At 45.2% G+C, this 20,237-nt stretch overlaps 1 protein-coding gene across 10 annotated transcripts in view; it reads left to right on the forward strand.

The window, feature by feature from the left end:
• Positions 1 to 13,748, forward strand: part of srcin1a (SRC kinase signaling inhibitor 1a) — a 106,162-nt gene extending 92,414 nt beyond the window's left edge. For 7 of the 10 annotated variants that reach the window (XM_018764609.2, XM_018764606.2, XM_018764605.2 and 4 more), the window contains 3 exons: positions 1,584 to 2,696; positions 4,543 to 4,689; positions 13,430 to 13,748. In XM_018764609.2, the coding sequence (XP_018620125.2) occupies positions 1,584 to 2,696; positions 4,543 to 4,689; positions 13,430 to 13,432 (1,263 nt within the window). In that variant the 3' untranslated portion in view covers positions 13,433 to 13,748. Of the gene's footprint in view, positions 1 to 57; positions 1,000 to 1,583; positions 2,697 to 4,542; positions 4,690 to 13,429 lie in introns of those variants that run through there. The other 3 variants (XR_003797867.1, XR_001966656.2, XM_018764613.2) reach the window with 3 other exon arrangements.
• The last annotated feature ends 6,489 nt before the right edge of the window (positions 13,749 to 20,237 follow it).

Consider the following 20,237-nt stretch of genomic DNA (forward strand, 5'->3'; position numbering starts at 1 on the left):
CGTGAGCTGCATACACACACCGGCTGTTGCATCCTGCTGTTGTTCTTCATTCTTCAGCAGGTCCTGGATTTTTGCAGGCGAACACTTGCCACGTGGGCCACATCTTATTTTTTGTTGCTCACCGTGTTTTTGCTCCCGTTGACCCTTCCCCCACTACCCGCAGTCCTCATGTAACTACCAGCACAGGAAACCCACCTCCACACCCAGCCTGGACCTGTGAATGGTAAATCACGGCTGTGGACCTTGTTGTACTGCAAGACACGGAGCCCCCCCAGCATCACCCCCCGCCACCCTCTTGCCATCACTCTCTCTTACGGCCTCACCCTAGCTGTCATTAACCTACCCATGGTCTATAGTAAGACTGAGTTCCCGATCATTGTCTCAGTTCAGTAGAGACAGTAGGAAAGGATCTCTGCATTTCCTTCCGTGTGCATGCTGGGCTAAACTTGGTGGGGTTTTGCACGCAACATTCATATGCCTTTGTGATTATTTAAAAGGCCTATCACACATGAGGCAGTGATTTTCCAGTGTTGCTGAACGCAGGAGCCAAACCAGAAAGGTGTTTTTTAAATGTAGATCACCCACCATCCTACACTTCACTTCACCTAACACTTCAGCCCCCTCATTATGTCTGATATGTCTACTGACTCCAACCCAACACTTTAATTACCAAGGAGTGGGATCTACTAACATGGACGTTTGGTTCAGCAGTGCGAGAGAATGTTGTGTTCCTCTGTTGCTGGTTATGTGTGGGATAACAAAAGTTGAGATGTGCTACACCTAACCTCACTAGGTGTCAATGTTCACCTGCAACGCATTCTGTATGACATGTTGTCTTTCACCGTGGTAATAAGAGGGCTGTGCTCGGTGCTGGATGGGTGTTTTGGTGTTGGACTGCATGATGATGGCCATGTTGTACATGGTGTTTACTAGCCCTGAGCGGCATTGTGGGATTGGTTCCATAAGAACTCGTCACTCTGGAGACCCACAAATTCACAGGTAAGATACTAGTAATCAATAACTAATATTGACTAGTTTAGAATGTAGGTTGGCTATTCTGCATTAATGTCATTTTGTTTTATTATTTCAGCTGCATTCCACATATTATTAACTTGAATGTAACAAGGTAAAATCAGTTGGTTAGATGAAGCATTAAATCCACAACCTGTCAGTCACAAATGCAAATCTTTCCAAACTCTGATATCAGTCTTATGTACAAGATGTGGTAAAACTGCAGTAACCAGACCAGGCTTCCCCCTGCACTTGGGAGGGGGGCAGGTTGGCGTCCCACAGGTAGTGGCCTGGATGCATCAGAGAAAAGGCATAAGCATGCTCATATTGTCACTGGCTTCTGCATACTGCATTGTTTGCTCAACTCTGCTGCTGCGACAGTTCAAATGATGATCTAATCATGTTTTGTTGTTACTGATATTATTTGTCTCTTTTTACTGTTTTTATTGTTATAGAATACTTTTCAGGATCACTGAAAGTCCTATTATTAGTTTGGGACGATGTATATGTATGGAAAGGTGTAGTATGTAGAGTTCTCTTTGAGCTCTCACACTCTGCACTTCATTTCCCAGGAGCAGACAGGTGTGGTGTCCATCCACACACACATCCTCAGGACTGGGCTGTCTGCATGGCTTCCAGCATCATCCTCACAGGCAGTCATCTCAGTTGCTCCGCAGGGTGGGCACTTTGCTGAAATTGATGGGGGCACTGACTCACCCCAACAATGCGGGGTGGATTCAGCCATCCAGGCCTCTCAAGAGCAGATCCTCACATGGAGAATGGAACAGAATCCTTGTCCCTCTGAGAAGGTCTCTGAGCCTATGGTGCAGCAGTTCCCAGAAGATTTTAATAAGGACAAGCTGGCCCTGGTCATCACAGACAGCGAACTGAGGGTTTTGACCAGCTCTGTGTACCAGGAGCTCAACATCCAAAGCAAGGAGCCAGTGCAGATACTGACTGTCGATGTCAAGATGGCAGGGGGAAGCTGTGAGATCCATGACCCCAGGAAAAGCTTGAATGGACCTATTGTGAGCAACGCACCGCTGGTCCTGCTGTTCAAGGAGCCCCTCTTGGTCAAGGAGGCTTACGTACAACTGGAGGCACTGCTAGAGGAGGAGGTGGCACAGGGAGCTCAGGAGGTCGATGACATACAGAGCTCAGTGAGACAACTAGTATCTGAAAACATGGAAGTAAGGCCACAAAGCAGTGCCAACACCAGCCGAAGCTCAGAGCCTAGGATCAGACTGCCTGCAAGGCAGCTTAGGGCTCTGAGGAATGCAGTGAGACAGGGACTGCAGACAGGATCCAGAACTCTTTCTTGGTTCTCCAGTGTGGAGATGAATACTGGAGAGCCCTTTAAAAAGATAGATGACAGAAATGGTGGTTTGGCCCCTCTGGGACAGATCGGGCCTGGCTCGATCCAAGACACGGAGGCTGAAGACATTCGGAGTAGCACTTACAGAAGGCTTAACAGCCTGGAGGAGACCATCCGCCAGCTGGAGAGCACCCTGGAAGAGATTGGAGCCCATCCTGCCTGTACCTTCCTGAGGCAAGCAGGTCATGTGTCTGATACTGGAGCCATACCATTCAAGACCACGAATACATTAGAAACAACAAGTCCTCTGGAGAAGAAGAGGCCTCCCATCCCACCCAAGCCCTCGACTGTCCCACCTGCTACAGCCAAGGTTCATCCTCCCTTCATAGATGGTTACTCTGGCTGACCTTTCCTTATTCCACTTGTACTTTCTCTGCTTCCAACTTCCTTCCTTCACTTCCAATGAAAAAAGACAGTGAACAAAACTGAATTTCTCCACAATTGCAGCAGATATTGAGCTGTTGTAGTAGCGCTTTGCCTGAGGCAGCTCTTTATTTTTGCAGTTTCAGGTCTCTCTCCCTCAAAGGTTGCTAAAATCGAGAGGGTCAATGAACAGAGTGCAAGAAGATATGTGAATCATATTTTCTGCTGTTCTTCCTTGTAAAACAAAGCAAGGCTGCAGGTTTTGTACTGAGCAGGCAGCTGTGCATTTCACAAAGGGACACTTACCCCTTAAATAATGTGCAGACTGCATCACAGTTCTCTATTGGCGCTCTCTTCCCTGCATTGGCTTGCTGTACGTTGTGATCTACCACCCCAGACCCTAGGTTCCCGTCCCTTTAATAAACAGTCTTCTCTGCTGCTGATTACTTCCTTATTATGATGAAGCATGTTTTCTTCACTCTGTGTAATATTTGAAATAGCCAGTGACTGACCAGTAACCCTCTATTGATTACATTGCCTAGCTGTTATCGATTTTTTTTCTTCACTGGTAGACAAGAGGCCCTCTTAAATGTCTGTTAATGGTACCTTCATTTACTGTACTCAGACAGGTACCGTGAAGCCAGAAGTTGTTCCCTGGACAGGCGATCACATATGTACAGTACATTTACACACGTACACATATGCACATCTGCCAATGGATCACCATCATCGCTCTGTTTGTCAGCCTGTTACGTACAGTGCATTTCACATAAGGCAGACAGCTTCAGGCCACCTGCGGAGTCCTGCTGATGTTTTTTAGGATTTTTGACAACATGAAAAAAGCTCACTCCACCACGAGATCTTTTGTTTATGTTTTCTGGGCACTTTTTATACGCAGAATACTTAAAAACAGAAAATGACAATTAGGGCAGGTGGCTCCTAAGGGCTCACCTGTCATAGGGGTCATTGCTTCCTAGCTGATGTGTCAAAATAGTAAGCATTTCTGTTCATTCACATGGGTCAGGTCTCCTGACATGTTCAGTGTTATTTTTCTTTGGGAACATTTATAACAACAGTGAACATCAAGATGTTACAGTGTGAAGAAGCATGTTTCAGAATCCTTGCACGTCACTGGCTCAAAATCTGAAAGTTTCACACTTGTTTGTGCACATACATATACAGCATACAGCTTGGTCTCTCTGAGGACTGTAATTAATGTGTGTATTTGAGTGTTTCACTTACAAAAAGTGTTCGTTTCAAATTGCGAGCAATTAGAACAAGAACACAGACTCCAGCTGACTTGTAGGGAAACAGTATTTTGTGTTCTCGCTGTTCCCTTCACCCCTGTGATTGTGCCCACAGTAGTACTAAGCCTTTGTTTGCCTTACGACAGCAGGAAAAGTCATTATCATGTCTCCCTGACACCCAATGCATCACCTGTTCCCTCGTTTAGATAATCAGCAAATTAATAAGCAGGAGCCTCACAGCAAGGAGCCATCGAACCATCCATCTTTGGGCGATGCACACTGGGTTCTGAAGTGCTTATAAAAAATTCATTAGGGGGCATCACGGGGCCTCCACCATGGCACATCCTGTTGTCTTTTCTTTTGCTTTGCTTTCCTTTTCTCTTTTAAAGGGAAGCAAAATAAAGATCATTGGCAGGCGCTTCAAAACCAGGCTAGATCAGTGGGTCTTGTGGAGATGAATTGTGTATGGTGACGAAATAATGCCGGGATCCGTGTTCCAAGGCGGCAACATAGAGACTCATGTCCCTCTCCTCTTCTCCCCCCCAGGGCAGCAGTGGTGGCAACAGCGGCTCCGGGAAGGGTCTCCACTCATCTGCAGCCTACCGCTTGAAACACCTGCAGCAAAGCAACCCAGAGAAGAGCAAGACAGCCAAGCTTCGTGAGGAATTCCTTAAAAGTCAAGGACAACAACAGGTATGCCATTCCCAGTGAGACCCTCCCCCTGTGACCTTCAGTGTGTCACCAACTTCTCTTTGTCCACACCACCAGGAAGAAATGGTTCCTTGAATATGAGGGTTTTGAACAAGAAGGGTTGACTTAAATCTCAGAAAGGGCAGTGATGCTCAGGTTACTTTCCAAAATGCATGTTTTTTGTTCACACACACACACGCTTTCAGAACCGCTTGTCCCAGACGGGGTCACGGGGAACCGGAGCCTACCCGGTAACACAGGGCGTAAGGCCAGAGGGGGAAGGGGATACACCCAGGACAGGACGCCAGTCCGCCGCAAGGCACCCCAAGCGGGATTCGAACCCCAGACCCACTAGAGAGCAGGACTGTGGTCCAACCCACTGCGCCACCACACCCCCTGTTTTTTGTTCATTTTTAGATAAACAGTGCGTACCTAACCTTGTATGTAGGAAAATGTTTATGAGGGTGGCTCTACTGTTGTTCCTTCCCAACCAATACACATCATACACAGAATTCACCCCAACTTGGATGTTGAGTGAGGGCTGAGTTGCGAGTAATACTCCATGCAGTAACTATCCTTATATCAAACGAAACAAAAAGTCTTCTTCAGAAAGCCATATTCAAGTTGTCAACATTCCAGTACTCCTTCCCTCTTAACCATGTTGCAGCCTCAGGCATTCTCACAATGTCCACCCTTATATACTCTGCTGTGCCAAAATGTTGCAGAATCTTTGTTTGATAGTTCTCTCTTCTAAGCATGCAGTTTAAGGAAGATTTTATTTGCCTAACTTGCCAAAGAAGCTAAGTAAACGTTTTTGTCGAGTGCAATATTTATCCATCATTCTCTGACCATTACAGTGTGCGTTGCATGGTAAAAAGGCAGGCAGTGGATCAGAACAATGTTTTTTTTAAGACAAAAACTGCGCAACCTCAGCAGTCCATCCCGTATAAAGAGCTGTAAAAAAGAAGTAGTAGAGAGGTGGAAAAAGAAGGAAAATGAGTTGAGGTAGAGATATGTGAATTAACCTGAGAAAGTGTATGACATGGAGAAGAGGAGGCTGAAAAGGGGGCTGCAGAACAGGGAGGACGAGAGAAGGAGAGAAGCAGGAGGAGACAGACCATCAAGAAAAAGGCATCCTCAACCTGTGCCATGGAACCAGGCCTGTGCTCCAGTATAGCAGTCTCAAGGCTTTTGAAAGCTTTTACAGCTGTGGCAACCTGGTTTAAACATGCTTCAGGAAGCTGGGGGGGAGAATGCTGTTTCAGCCAGCCTCTCAGCATCCCAGAGAGCTTATTTGCAGTCCATTACATTTTCTCTCAGCACTCCAGAAGACTGACAGGCACCTTCTGGGCTTCACGCTAGTCTGACTAAGGTAATACAAGAAGAGACGGTGCACTGCCTTGTGGAGCAATGGCCACCCAAAGCATCATTTTTTTTGAGTTGGTAGAAACTTTGCTAACCTCCCATGGCTTGGAGTTTACTCAAGTCATGTTGATACATTTATGTCTTGTTTTTAACCAAGGCAAATGTTATTTTTATATGATATATGTGTCTCTAGACTCATGGATTGAATTAATCATTTTGGTGGGAAAGACCTTTACATTCTGGAACGCTTTGAGTTCTTTCATTCATTCAGACTTGACTTTCCATCATCAGGGTAAAAAGACTAAGTCAAATCAAGGCCACTTGTTTATATATAAGATATATTAGTATAAATACAGAGTTACTCTTATCCAAACATCATCAAACTTATGCATATGTCTTTGGCTTCAATTGATGTTTAATTTCCTTGGATATTTTGTTTTCTCTTGTCTGCTAAAATTACTTGGTGTGTACACAAAATCAAAAGAATGTTGAAAGGAATGTGTTTCTTGGCCTGGGAATGTAAGTGTGATGATGTTTGGCAGTCATTGTGGATCCACTAATTTCTCTGGACTTTTGAGTGCATTCCCAAAGCATTTTTGGAGGGAGGAACACCATACAGCGGATTCATGTGTGCATGAGAGAAATGTCTGGAACTGAAAAACAAATTATTTTGTCTTACTGTTTGGTCTTTAGATCGAACAGTGTGTTTTGCCAGTGCTGAGGTGGGTTATACAAACCTGGGCAGTTAAATTGGGTTTGAGTCACCTACTTGAGGCAACCAGTAGCTAATATTCCACCACAACACATGGTGTCCAGCTTTCTGTGTCTGGGAGTCATATCAGAGCGTGGATCCGTAGGAGATGCCCTCCAAATGAAACTCTTTGAATTTCCAACATGACCCCTAGGAAGACCTTTTCTCGTGTGCCTGTCCTGCATCTTGCCTAGACTGAATGCACTATTCTGCTCTCTTGGTTGTTCTGTCATTGTGTGTCATGGTGGTATTGTGTCTCAGTCCTCTGGCCTGGCTGGCCATGCAGGGCACTCTGCATGTGACCTGTCTAGTGGGGCCAAAGAGAACACCTGGAGAGAAGAGCCATTTCTTTAGGCTCCATTACTTGTCCAGCTTTAGTTCCTTTCTTTACAAGCTCTTCTCTTTGCATGAATCCCCCCCTGTGGACAGCACAGCTTACTGTAGCATGGCAGTTTTGAAATATTGTCTCAACATCTGTTGAAAGAAATGCCCTTACAGAAAGCTGACACAGCAGGGGAAGTGGACTTAATTCTAGGCTGTGCTTGTTCCTAAGCAACTAGTGAACGTACAACTAGGCGTTAAGCAAATGGAGCTCTGGTGGTGCTTTCAGGTCTTGTTTGTTCCTACGCCAGCTAGAGTGCTGGACATCGGCTGGAGGCATTGGGCTTACTTCCAATTGATTATACTGGATGGCTGGAGAATGAGCAGACTTTCCTCTTGTCATTTATACACTAACATCACTATAAAGTTTGGAAGAGGGGAGTGGGCCAAAACTTTTCTGCCTCACTGAGTGTTGAGCATCTTCTGTACAATCAAAAAGCATGTAGTGTCCTCTTCAGTACTTCTCAAACCATTACAATTTTACAACTATCTGCAGGCTGCTCTTGTTCTTCCTACTACTGGAGGCCAGGCCAAGTGGAGATATGAGAGGGTCACGGTCTTATAGAGAGCTTTTTTGGCAGAGTACGAACCACATCAAACCAAGCATATTCCTTAGCAGAATAGGAGATATCCAAGGTGGGAGGATGATCTGTTTCACTCAACACTTATCAAACCAGAGCAAATAACTGCTTCTTTTGATGATCGTTGTTTCCCCCTGGGGGGTGCGGTGGCGCAGTGGGTTGGACCGCAGTCCTGCTGTCCGGTGGGTCTGGGGTTTGAGTCCCACTTGGGGTGCCTTGCGGCGGACTGGCGTCCCGTCCTGGGTGTGTCCCCTTCCCCCTCTGGCCTTACGCCCTGTGTTGCCGGGTAGGCTCCGGTTCCCCGTGACCCCGTAAGGAACTAGCGGTTCTGAAAATGTGTGTGTGTGTGTGTGTGTGTGTGTGTGTGTGTGTGTTTCCCCCTGTCGCACATGATCACCTGGCAAGCTGTTCAGGAATTCACTGCGCTGTCTTACTCGTGTGGCATGAATATCTCTGTAAAGGTGATCCCTCATTTCCACATGAAATTCTGTGTTGTCCAAGTGAATCAGTGGCAGCTTTTTCAATTTTCATCCCAATACCAAAGGAAGTTTGAACAACGTGCATTTAAACAGACAAGAGAAGAGGAGGAAATGGATATTTAATTGTCGTAATCTAGATGCTCCATAAAATAGATGCCTGTTCTATTGGCCGTGGCATTCAGAAAAGTGTAATCAGTGGCCAGCTGTGTCAGAGGGAATCATGGGCTATTTGAGTAGCGGAGCTTCCTCCTGTGTTAATGTGTCGAAGAGAGCCATTGGGTTGAGGAAGACTCCTTCAGGGATCCTGCTGAGTGAAAAATCAATGCCATTATTTCTGCACAGTCGCCTCCATTCTCCAGCCTATCCTGCCCCCGCACGATCAGTCTCGTGTCTTTGTTTGAACACCACTAAGCCCCAGCTGTTACGCAAACACTTGCGCTGAAGAGAAGTGCCTTCGATAAAGTTTGCAATGGAAAAAGAGCACAAAATCACAACGAATAGTTCCGTTAAAGCACAGCGGGGTCATATTGTTCCAAAAAGGCAACAACAACAAAGGTAATAGTGGGGATGTTTCATCTGTTCTGTTCCCGGAGAACCAGAAGGATCATATTTTAACTATTCTGGTTTCCACTGCGTTTGTAATGTAGATTTTTGTAGTCAAATTTGTGTTCTGTTTTTATACAGCAATTTAAGTTAGAAATACTTCTACTTCCTGTTGTTGTTGTTGTTGTTGTTATTATTATTATTATTTTTTTTCTTTTTTATACACATTTTTTACATATTTTTTTAACACAAACTATTTAGTCTGACTGAATGTAATCAGTTTTGTCAAATAAGGGCAGCAGTATGTTGAACAAATTAGCTTATATCCTGAAGGTTGCGGGTTCAGTTTCCACTTGAGGGGTCCTTGAGCAAGGAACTTTACCAAAAAGACTGCAGTAATGTACCCAGCTTTATAAATCCATATAATCCTAAATTGTGTTTGATGAATGTGTCAACTGTCACGGTGTTCCCCCGAAGCGGAAGCGTCGGACCCAAGTGTGGAGCACTGGAAGATTTCTCATGGGATAATCCGAAAGACATGGTCGAAGAAACAGGCAAATGGTCACCAATGTGCGAACGATATACGAAGGGAGAGTCCGAGAGTCGTAATCCAGAAAACGGGCGAGAAGTCAAGATAAACCAGGAAGTCGTGGATCACAGGAACGGGCAGGGAAACAAGGATGAAGGCGAGAATGAGGACGAGGACGAGAGATCAGGGAAGGCAGGAGAACTAATGAAAGAAGCGCGAGTGAATAACAAGGCTGAACAAGGTTCCACAATTGTGTGTGTTCTGCGCTTTCATTTTACCCATTTGTCCCCTGATGTGTGGCAGGTGCTCCTCATTGCGCTGAAGTGGGGGGCGTGACATCAACACAATCAAATAGTAGTAATAAAGATACTTTGAGAAGTCAGAAATTTTACAGTTTGTCTTCATCTGCTGTCCTCTTTGCCTTTCAACTCTCTTTGTTCTGGATAACATTCAGACTTCTTCTCTATCTGTGCCCTCTCTGCTGGGGCAGAAGCTCAAGGTACTGTAAAACAACACCCTCCCCTTTTCCTATAAGATGATGACCCTTCACCCCACCAGTTGCCCTCCTGCTTGTCTTTGCACCCTCATCAGAGGTGATGTTCTCAACTGTTGAACTATTGAGCACTGACTTTCGTTTTTCCATTTGAACCCAAGTTTGAGTTTATTTGTTCTCTGAGCATTTCACTGAAGATCTGGAACGTTGGTACCACATTGCTTGGCTTGCTTGCAAGGCCTGTATAACATTGCCAAGACACTGCCTGAATCAGGTTAGCACTTGCAAGCACTAAATCCTCCAGCTGAGGTCCAAGCAGTCAAAGTGATGATTTTATTCTGAAAGTCCATCTGGAGATTAGGAGACTTGAAGATTGCAAACTTTTCCACACCATAGTGGTGTCTTTTGTTTTACACGTGCATATAAGTTGTGCCGTTATAAGACACGAGCAGATCTTGGTTTCGAAAACCTCCGGCTATCTTCTTAGCTGGTAGGATTTGTGAGGAACCACAGAGGAAGCAGGGTCTTAACCCAGCTAACAGAGTGGAAAAATGTGCCTGGCTGATGGAGAGAATATGTACCCCAGTTGAAGAGCAGCCTTTTTTGATGCAGCATGTGGATTGGGAATTCTGGCTGTCAGGTCTACCGTAACTACTGAATGTGCAAGGCAAGTCTGCCACTGCACGGCATTCAGTTCTCCTCACATTTTGTTATAGTTGGACACTGAAACTCAAAGAGGTTAGGAAACAGTCAAGCTATCTTATCTAGGGACTTCATCTAAACATCATGCCTTAACTGGAGGAGAGTTCACTTTAAAAACCCTTGTATTGAACACAGACACTCTTAAAGGTTAGTGCACACTGCACATTAAATGCTCTCTAGTTGAATTTAATTTTTGATTTACACCCCTCCCTGTACATCATACAGATAATGTATGGAAGCTATGACTCATGCAGAGCTGTGGAATATTACCCTCATCGTGAGATCTGTAACTAGAGCAATCTTCAACTGCCACAAAGAGCAGGGCCAAGGTCACGGTAGAAGTTTTATCAAGTCCAGTGACCAGTGAGGGCAAGATTCCAGGGGTCATTGTCATCTATCAGTACAGAGATTCTGTCTAATAGTACCCAGCTTTGACGACACCCGGACAGAAGCCTTGTCTCTGGCATCACTTTGTTCGGGTAACTACAGAACTCAATGAGCCACTCAAGCTGTTTTTTGATGGGAGTGAAAGACAAAGTGGGGAGGGGTTAGGTTTAGATACTGCTAGATATCTAACAGCTTCCTTCTATTAGATCATGCCTTCACACATCTCCTGTCTTCCCCCTTCCCATCCAGCCAGGAGATTTCCCACTGAAAAGTCCATCATTCATGAAAGTCTCACTCTCTGTATATCTATGATACTGGGATGACTGGGAAGTTTTACTATGCCATCTGCTTTTGAAGCATTGTCAACAGTTAAAAGTGTCTGGTATCAAAGTGGGTGCATTTACAAATGTTCCATATAGTCTCAGATCTCTAAATGCAGGCAATGTGGATTTAGATGTATCTAAAGATATTTGGTATTTGAAGAGGTGTGTGTGTGTGTGTGTGTCATTCCTGATGCAGTATTTATATGAACAGTAGTTACTGTCATGCCCAAAACAGGCAACTTTTTTCATTCAGTGCGCAGTATTGGTTCGAAGCAAATCGGTGAAAATGATTCCAGTTCTTCATCTTGCCCACCTTGTTTGAAGAGCTGAATGTGCTACTGCGTGCCTGTGTGTTTGTGTGTTCGTGCCTAAAGCAAAAATCATGAGAGGAGATAACGTAAGGCTTGCCGCAGAAATTTCGTGTTGTGATACTGCAACTACGTGATAGGGATAAACTTTCACACAGCTAATCGTGTAACGTACTTCTTTAATGTAAAAAAAATTAATTAGGAATGTGATTAGGAATTCTTGATTGTTTAGAGAAACATTTATGCAGCTACCCGTGTGATGAATGTTGGTTCATATGGTGGAAAGAAACAAACTAACTGCACTAAAGAATCCCGCGTCTGCATCTAAATCTCTCTCTCCGCTAATGGGATGTACACATTGTATTTTCTGAGATGTACATCGCTCTGGAGAAGAGCGTCCGCTAAATGAATACATGTAAATGTAAATGCTCCTCAGAATGGTTGTGCATGTCCCTATTACAATGAATGAATTTATTTATAATGTGCACTACTTATTTTCAAGTATCTGAGTACTGGGAGGGGAAGCTGCTGTTGCAGCAGCGAGTTGAATAATTGCTCCCAAATTGTACAAGCGGGTGCTCTGGGGATGCGGTAAGTATCTGGTCAGTCTGAAAGTCAGACTGCGTGTCTAGTCTGTCTGAACTCCTTTGTATTATTCCCCATTCAAATGTTGTATGTCGTCTCACTGGCCAGACGTGGGCGGAAAGAGGAATGCAAAAAAACCCAGCTGAAAGCATCCTGGCGCATGAAGTTACCCTCCGTGTAAGAGGCATCGTAGTTGTTATGAATAAGATGGAGAGTGCTCAGCTAACTGTCATTCCAACTTAGGTGAAGGCTCACTGGGTAGATTGTGTGAGGCTTGTTAAAAAGTGTTGCTGTGTGGTCCAAGATAACATTATGGCAGAAGGTGGCGTAACGGTTACCACTGTTGTTTTGTAATTGAAGGACCCAGGTTTTAATTCCTACTCCTGCTTCCTAACCCTGAATTGCTTGGCTCGAAATCACCCAGCTGTATAAAGGGGTGAATAACTGCAAGTAGTTTAGCGTACAAGCCGAACTTTATAAGGCGCTTTGAAAGGAAAGGTCAGCTCAACGACAATATCAGTCACAATAATATGATTAGTGCGAGCGCTGCAGTTAATTCATAGAGTTTTCCTCGGTTCCGAGGAGGCGTTTCGTACACGGCCCGTGTGCCCCCTTGCAGGCACACAGCTGCACCAGCCATAAAGAGAGGAAACAGAGGAAAGCTATGAAAGCCATGGCCGTGCTCACACTTCGTTGGCTACATTGATGCAGGTAGCATGTGGAGAGGTTGAGGAACACGTCACCCTGCATTTACATACAGGCAGGGATGATCACACTCTCCGCAGATGTCGCAACACGCGCCGCGACTGAAAGGCGGGGACATGTTTGCTATTCCCGTTTTGTGCCCACGCCCTGCTGTACATAAACCGCGCGATTTGTCACCTCCGAGTGAGAACGACATTGAACCGTGGACCCCCTGCTGCTCCACGGCAGCATAACAACGAGTAGGTTGTGATGCTGTTCATCTCCACCTTTGCATTTTGACTGCCAAACGTTTGTGAAAATGCCTTGGGGACTACAGAAGTGCTCCTCCTCTGCATTTTCGGAAGGAAATGTTAAATGTTACTGAAATGTTTCTCTGTGTTTACTGATCTTTAGGTGTGTGTGCGCAAGGTAAATGTCCAGCATGTGGTTTCTAACCTGAATAATTGTCTGTGTTTTTGGTTTTTTTTTTTTTTTTTGTTCCTCCGTCTTCAACATCGACACCCGCCCTCACCCTGCCATTTGCCTGCCTGCCTGTGTGTCACCTCGGCATCCTGGGAAACACTCTGTGACACATGTGCCTTCACGACCTGTGACCTCGTGTCCTGCCTCAGTGAATGGCCCCACCCCTATCTAGCCTCCTCCCACAGCACCAACTCCTCCCAGCGTCACCTGACTTCAGGACAGCCTCCTGCCTTCTCCATCGAGTCCTCAGCTCTGTCCTTGCTACCCCCAAGCAGCCCACCTGCCCAGGTGCCCACTGTACTGCTGCTAGTCTGTGTGTTGGGAGCTTGGGGGGGCTCTGGGGAAAGTCCACAGGACGAGTCCCTAAAGTTCCATGTGGCCCTTCAACAAAACGACTGCACCTTCTTTCTTGTTTCTCTTCCTTCTCTGAAATGTCCACCCCTCTCTTCCCCCTTGTTCTTCCTCCTCCTCCTCCTCCTCCTCCTCTTCCTGTCCTCTGTTGGGGACCATACCCATAGGCCCTGGGTGGCAGTGGTAGCCCCTCTGAGCCGCTCCTCTCCGGCACCCGAGCCTCCAGCTTCTCAGGCCGCTTGCCCTCCTCCACCACTGTTTTTGCACCAGGCTTGAGGAAGTACCCACAGGAGGGAGCACTGTCCTCCCTGTCATCCTCATCTAACCCGGCCAAAGCCCTATTCGCCAGCCTGTCAGCCTCCAGCCTGAGTGCTGAGGCTCTACTGCTCTCCTCCACCTTGCGCCACCATCGTCTGGTCAGGGAGCAGCGAACGTCCGTCCCACTGCCACCGCCCAATGGCCGGCCCACGACCGCCTCCTCTTCCTCGCCCCTGGCCTCGCTCACCCTCTCTTCGCTCGGCCTGAAATCTGCCGGCCGCAGCCTGCCCCACTCTGCCCTCGACAGCCTCAGGGCCCGCAGCAGCGAGTCGCTGTCCAAGTCTGTGTCCCCGAGCAACACGCAATCAACAGGTAGGAGGACAGGGGAATGAGAAGAGGATCGTTTAAAACACTCGTTCATGGCAAAAAGGGCAAAATCACACTGCCACTCCCCTGGAGCAAACCTCTCTTTTCAGTAGACTTACCTCCATATCCCTGACAACGAGAACATCACCCATAGGCCGAGAGATGGAGCATAGAGTCGCCAAGCTCAGGAGGCCAGCACATGTGTCTCCCCTCATGCCTCCAAACATCACCTTCCTTATGACTCACCGTAACCCAGGCCAAAACGACCCTGCTTTTTCAGCCATTTTGCCTCAACTTTGGTCCTCGGCAGCTGCCAGAAGCCTACAAAATCCACATGATGTCTGGCACAGAAAACTAGTTGAAGAAATGCCCTGAGGGGAGGCACAGCTCATCGCCCATCCATCAGTGCCAAATTGCCCACAGCTAAACCTTATTTCAGTTCCTTCACTGCTTATTACGTGATGGGTACAATAAGCAGACAGCAAAATGTTGTTTCCCTCATTGTGTTTGATATCTATGACCCATTTCACTTGGCCAGATGTGAATTCGTGTTTAAAAAAAAAAAAAAAAAGGCAAGGTTCTGAGAATGCTGTGTCACCCTCAGACATAATGATATAAAATGGTGCTACAGTACTGTACACATGAATATATTTGCTGCATCATTCTGCATTTGTAATGTGAAGATTGTTTTATAATCCTTGCAAAAAGACCTTTACTTTTCCATGTAGGTATGGACCTGCATTTACAGGATTCTCTTGCTCATTTGGCGTATTTTTCTCTTATTGTTGCTATTTACAAGACTTCGTGATACACAGAGAAAGAGACAATTTATTATTGAGGTTGTATTATTGGGCATACAGGGGAAAAAGATGCTGATGTACTGTATGGATGTATGTTTGTCAGAGAAAGTGAAAATTGGTCAAAGAAAATGTGAAACGGGTGATATGCATCTGGGAATTGGAAGCAACATGTTACTTGTGTCCGAACGCGTTATTACAATATACTAAATTCCCTGAAAAGCACAAGCTATGCTCTGGACTTCTAGTATTAATCTGTAGGAATAGTCACTCAATTACGAACCATACGTGGTGCCAACGACCAAGTCTTTAAGCACATCAGTCATCCAGTGAACTATCAGTGAACATAGTTGATTAACATGTTTATATCATACTGTATATATGGACACTGGAGGTTTATGTCTCTAGTTGTGCAAATGTTTGTTCATTATGAACTGACTCTGATATAGAAGCACTTTTTTCCAGTTGTAGCTGTCCTAAATCAATTAGCAGGTCAGTCATTTTACTTCTTAGGCTTTTGCAGGTGGGTTAGTGAGGGCTGGAGTTCCAAAGATTGTGTCTTGACCTAAGATGTGATCAAGACAGGTTTTCTTTGGCTGTCTAAGGATTGCACATTTATTCATGCAGGACGCTACCAAGCCCAGATGTGAATCAATGGAGCATTGTTTGATGGCACACCGTTAGTTTGATGCAAAACCAGCCGGTGAATGACTATATGAATCAAGAGGGCCCTATTTGATAGCACACATTTGTTTTTGATGCAAGACCACGTATTAAACGGAGTCGTGGGCGAAGGAAGCGCTGTCTGATAGCACACATTTTATTGTCAATGCACTCCACGCACACGAGATCAGACTGTGCATTACAGAGAGGAAAATTAGTAAAGCTGCTAAATAATGCTCAGATATTCTAGGTTCGAAATGAATGACAGCCCCTTACTGTTAAAAGGTAGTTGTAGGCAGTGATCAGTTCTTTTAATTGGAGGCTGTGCAAATATGCAGTATGGAGCTGTGGGAATGTTAAATGTTTCTGACCCCCCCCAAGAGGGTTTTATGTGGAAAGCACAGTAAGAACCCCGCTCTCCTGGGGCTTTGGTCATTGCAGCAGTGAAAGTTTTAGGCAAGGTAACATCCTTCATGGTAAGTGTCCTTGGTAGCTAGAAATGTACAGGACAAATTTAATAAATAACCCAAAGTTAAATAAAAGAAATAGATTCTCCTGTTCCATATTGGACCAGGATGTCCAAGTGACAGTTAAGGAATAGTAACAGGTCGCTTCGTACACCCAACTCACTAGCTGTACATTGATTGCTGTTTTGCTCGAGGCCATCTCTTCGTTGTATGTATGTATGTAAATAGATTGGGGTTTAGGGTCACACGCCCAGAGAATTATACATTGAGCGTAAACAGGCTTGCAAGATGAATTTGCTGTAGTAAGAAGAGAAGAGCAAAAAAGCAAATCCAAAGAGTAGTGTCAAGAGAGGTCTTGTGGAAAGATTCGATGTGGCACGGGGGCATTTGTGAGTGAAATTGTGTGCAGTTAAGAGTCGATTCCCAAAAGCGCAGAGAGCGTGCCGGAGGTTCTGAAAACTGTATGGGCCAGGAAGGCACGGCTTTGAGAGAAAGGGCGTCTGCGACGTCTAATGGAAGCTGGACTTTGCCCTTGTTTCTGCGTGCTCTTTTCAAGGTTGAAACGGAAGCTCCAACACACTCCAGTTCCCATGGTAGCTGTTACATGTTTCCAGTGGCCCCTTCATCTTTCATCTTGGCACCATCTGGAAGGGGTCTTTGGGTGAGTGACAGCTTTCGATCAAGGCGTTGATCCCTGCTCTGCGGCCGGTTCGGCGTAATTGTTCTTAAAGTACCCTGGCAATCTTCCCCTCTCTGTCCTGTGAGATTTGCCAGAGCCCAGTGCACATGTTAACAAGGCCTCTATGCTCTGGGCACTGGGCAGCCAAGACTCGCTCTCTAGGTGTTAGAGCATGGAGGATCTGGTCAAGGTGACTCGAGCAGTGTCATGCAGACTGTGTTCTGCCCTGTCCCTGAAATGCCCCTGGTCGAGGGGTAGATGTGGAAAGTATGGAGCACGCTAATTCAGTAATGCCCTTCACCGATGGACTAATCCAACGGCTCTAATACCCCAACACCCCTTAGAGCAGTAGTACAACTGGTTCCTGCAGGCCAGTGATGGCAAGTCAGGTTTTTCCCATTTAAGTGTTCGTGCTGCTGCTCTAAGCCCCTCTCAGCGTGATGCCAGTAAAGTGTCACGTTGTGGAAAGTTCCTCTAGATGCTGTAGTTGCACATGGCTCAGCCCTAGGCTGTTTTTAGCGTAGTCAAATAAAAGAAATTGTGTTATTTATGCAGCGCTGCACACAAATCCATAACTCCGAGCGCTCAAGTTATTGCACTCGCATTAGGAGAGCTCATACTGCACATAGCGTTGCTGTTGGCGAAAAAGGCAACTAGTCCTGAATTCATTTCTTTTCCTGTTATTTTTAAGCTGTTAGTTGACAGAGATACATTTTCAAAAGTAGTTTGAGTAATAATAGGGGAGGGGAGGTGGGTCAGGGGTGCAAAATAGGGGGTTTTCTGCACTCCATGCAAGCTCTGCAATCAAACACAAAAAAAGATTACATACATAGTAAAATATACATATATAAATATATAAATATATCTTTTGTCAGATGTTTGTGTATGAAATATAAATTGTGAAGACAAGTGTGATACATAGATAATATATAATGTAAATGACATCCTCATCTATTTGTTTTTATATAATTAATTATTTTGTATTTTTTTTAATTGTTGAAATATATGTATCATAACAGGAAATTATTTTATCCACAAACAAGACATTTTATATATTCAGTTGAAAATATATATGTACATATACAATATGAAGTTGAATCATGTTTGATTTTCAGATTTGCTTTTTAAAGCTTGAACTGTATTGTAGTGCGTTTAGCTGTAAAAAAAAAAAAAAAAAAAAAAAAAAGTTGGACTTATAATTTGTTTAGTTTGCGGTGTTTGTGAAAACAGCAATGTTGGTTTTCCCACCACTTTCCGGATCTTGACCTTTGACCCCTGCGGATGGTTAAAGGCCGAAGGGGTTATTTCTGCAGTGCCCAAATGCAAGCCCGAGGAGAAGCCTAATGAACAGGATGGTAAGGAGTGCATTAGGACTGCTAAAAAACAACCCATGAACTAGTGTTGGTCCTCCAGCCACCGTTCCCTTTAATTCTTCTTTTCGACCCTAGGCTGCATTGCTTTTTGTAGCTGGATAACAAGAAAAAATGTGAACGCACTAAAAGTAAAAAATTACATCACAGTTAGTGAAAGGCATTTGTCAACTAAACTGTATACTTTTTTACCGAGGCGCTAAAAAAGTGACTTGTAGGGTAGGGGATCCGGCTAAGGTTCTGGAATGGCTTATTGGCGAGAACCCAAAATGGTTAGGAACTAAAATAAAGGTAAATGTTCTCGGGACAGTGGGGTGCGGTGGCGCAGTGGGTTGGACTGCAGTCCTGCTCTCCAGTGGGTCTGGGGTTCTAGTCCCGCTTGGGGTGCCTTGCGGCGGACTGGCGTCCCGTCCTGGGTGTGTCCCCTTCCCCCTCCGGCCTTACGCCCTGTGTTGCCGGGTAGGCTCCGTGACCCCGTAAGGGACAAGCGGTTCTGAAAATGTGTGTGTGTGTGTGTGTGTGTTCTCGGGACAAAAGCCGCACTGTCGTTACTTGTGTTCCTAGGGCACTGCAGAATGTCCCCGAACACTATAGATGTCCCAGCGCCGTTGCTGGTAGTTCGTCTTTTAACAGTGGGCTGCTGCCCCTCCTGTCCTCCCGCGGCCCTTCTCGGCCGGGGCTCTTTTTCCTTGCGTGTGCTTTTTTCGCCTTGCACAAAAAGAGAACGCTCAGCAGACACAAGTCACAACTGGAATCACTCCCCAGCCATACGCTGACAGCAGCCCAAACTCAATGTGGTTACTCTGCACGTGTAAACATTTTGATGCACCCCCGTCTCCAACCCTGCATCTCGGACGATTGTTGCACTTTGGTGAACTCGGCACCCTTACTTCGTTCTCTCAAGGCCCGTGCAATTTAAAGTGTGTTAGAAGCTGAATGAGACTCAAATTATGCTCTGGAATGGGGCACGGTGCAGGGTGGGACTGGGGAGGGGCACTTTATTCTCACCCAAGTGGTAAACGTGTGGTAAAATGGAGAAGTGAGTCAACATTAAGATGAGGCAGGTCTGAAGGGGTGCCGGGTAGGTCTGTTGCCCCCTTACTGAAACTGAGCACACGTCACTCCCCTCTCCCATGTCCTCGCAGGGGAAGGACAAGTGTTCTTTTGAATATTTTTCCCCTCCTTTAGTTTCACGTATTTAACGGGTGCATCTCACGAGGAAGAGGACATGTGCACAAGTTTGTGCGAGTTTTGTTCTTCATCTGAAAGTCAGATGTGTGAACGTTCAAAGCTCCTGGCATCAAAGAAGAAAAGAACAGGAAAAAAACACTTGTGTAAATAGACCATTCTTAGAGTGTCCATAAAATAGTGTCCAAAATTTGTTCCATTTAAAAGAAGACTAAAATGATTTTTAAAATCGTAATGCATGTATATTCTCAATCGCACGGTGCAGTTGGAAAATGTTGTCTTTTGTTTTGTAAAAGAAAAGCGAGACCTGTGACCTCCTCAGAAAGTTTATTCTACTATTATAGCAAATAAAAGATGTTTTAAAGGATCATGTCTGTGTTTCAGGCAGGTATCACAGTGCTCAGTAATACCAGGAAACAAGGTCATGTAAGGAAAGAGTGTTAGAGAAACATACAAAATGCTTGACAGCGAGAGCTTTAAAATAAACCATCGAATAACAAGTGTTGTTTTTCATAGGAAGCGATGCTTCCATTTGTAGAGTAGTGTGATATATGGACAATAAAGAAATAAAATACGCCTATTAATACTAAAGATCTAACTAAACAGTGTGGATGCCATGATATTACACAAGAAATGTGCTTTGTTTTGTGAGAACATTAAAGATTTTTTTTCTTTTGTACATATTCTGTGTTTGTGTAAGAAATAAAGTACAGATCTCTTGTACAGTCTAGTTGTGAGTTCTTAATTATGAATGAGTGCCGAGAGAGAGCAGAGCATTCTGCGATCTGCAAATCGACGGCTGTTTCCGATCACAGGGC

This window comes from Scleropages formosus, chromosome 8 (genome assembly GCF_900964775.1).
Source record: "Scleropages formosus chromosome 8, fSclFor1.1, whole genome shotgun sequence".
Lineage (NCBI taxonomy): Eukaryota > Metazoa > Chordata > Actinopteri > Osteoglossiformes > Osteoglossidae > Scleropages > Scleropages formosus.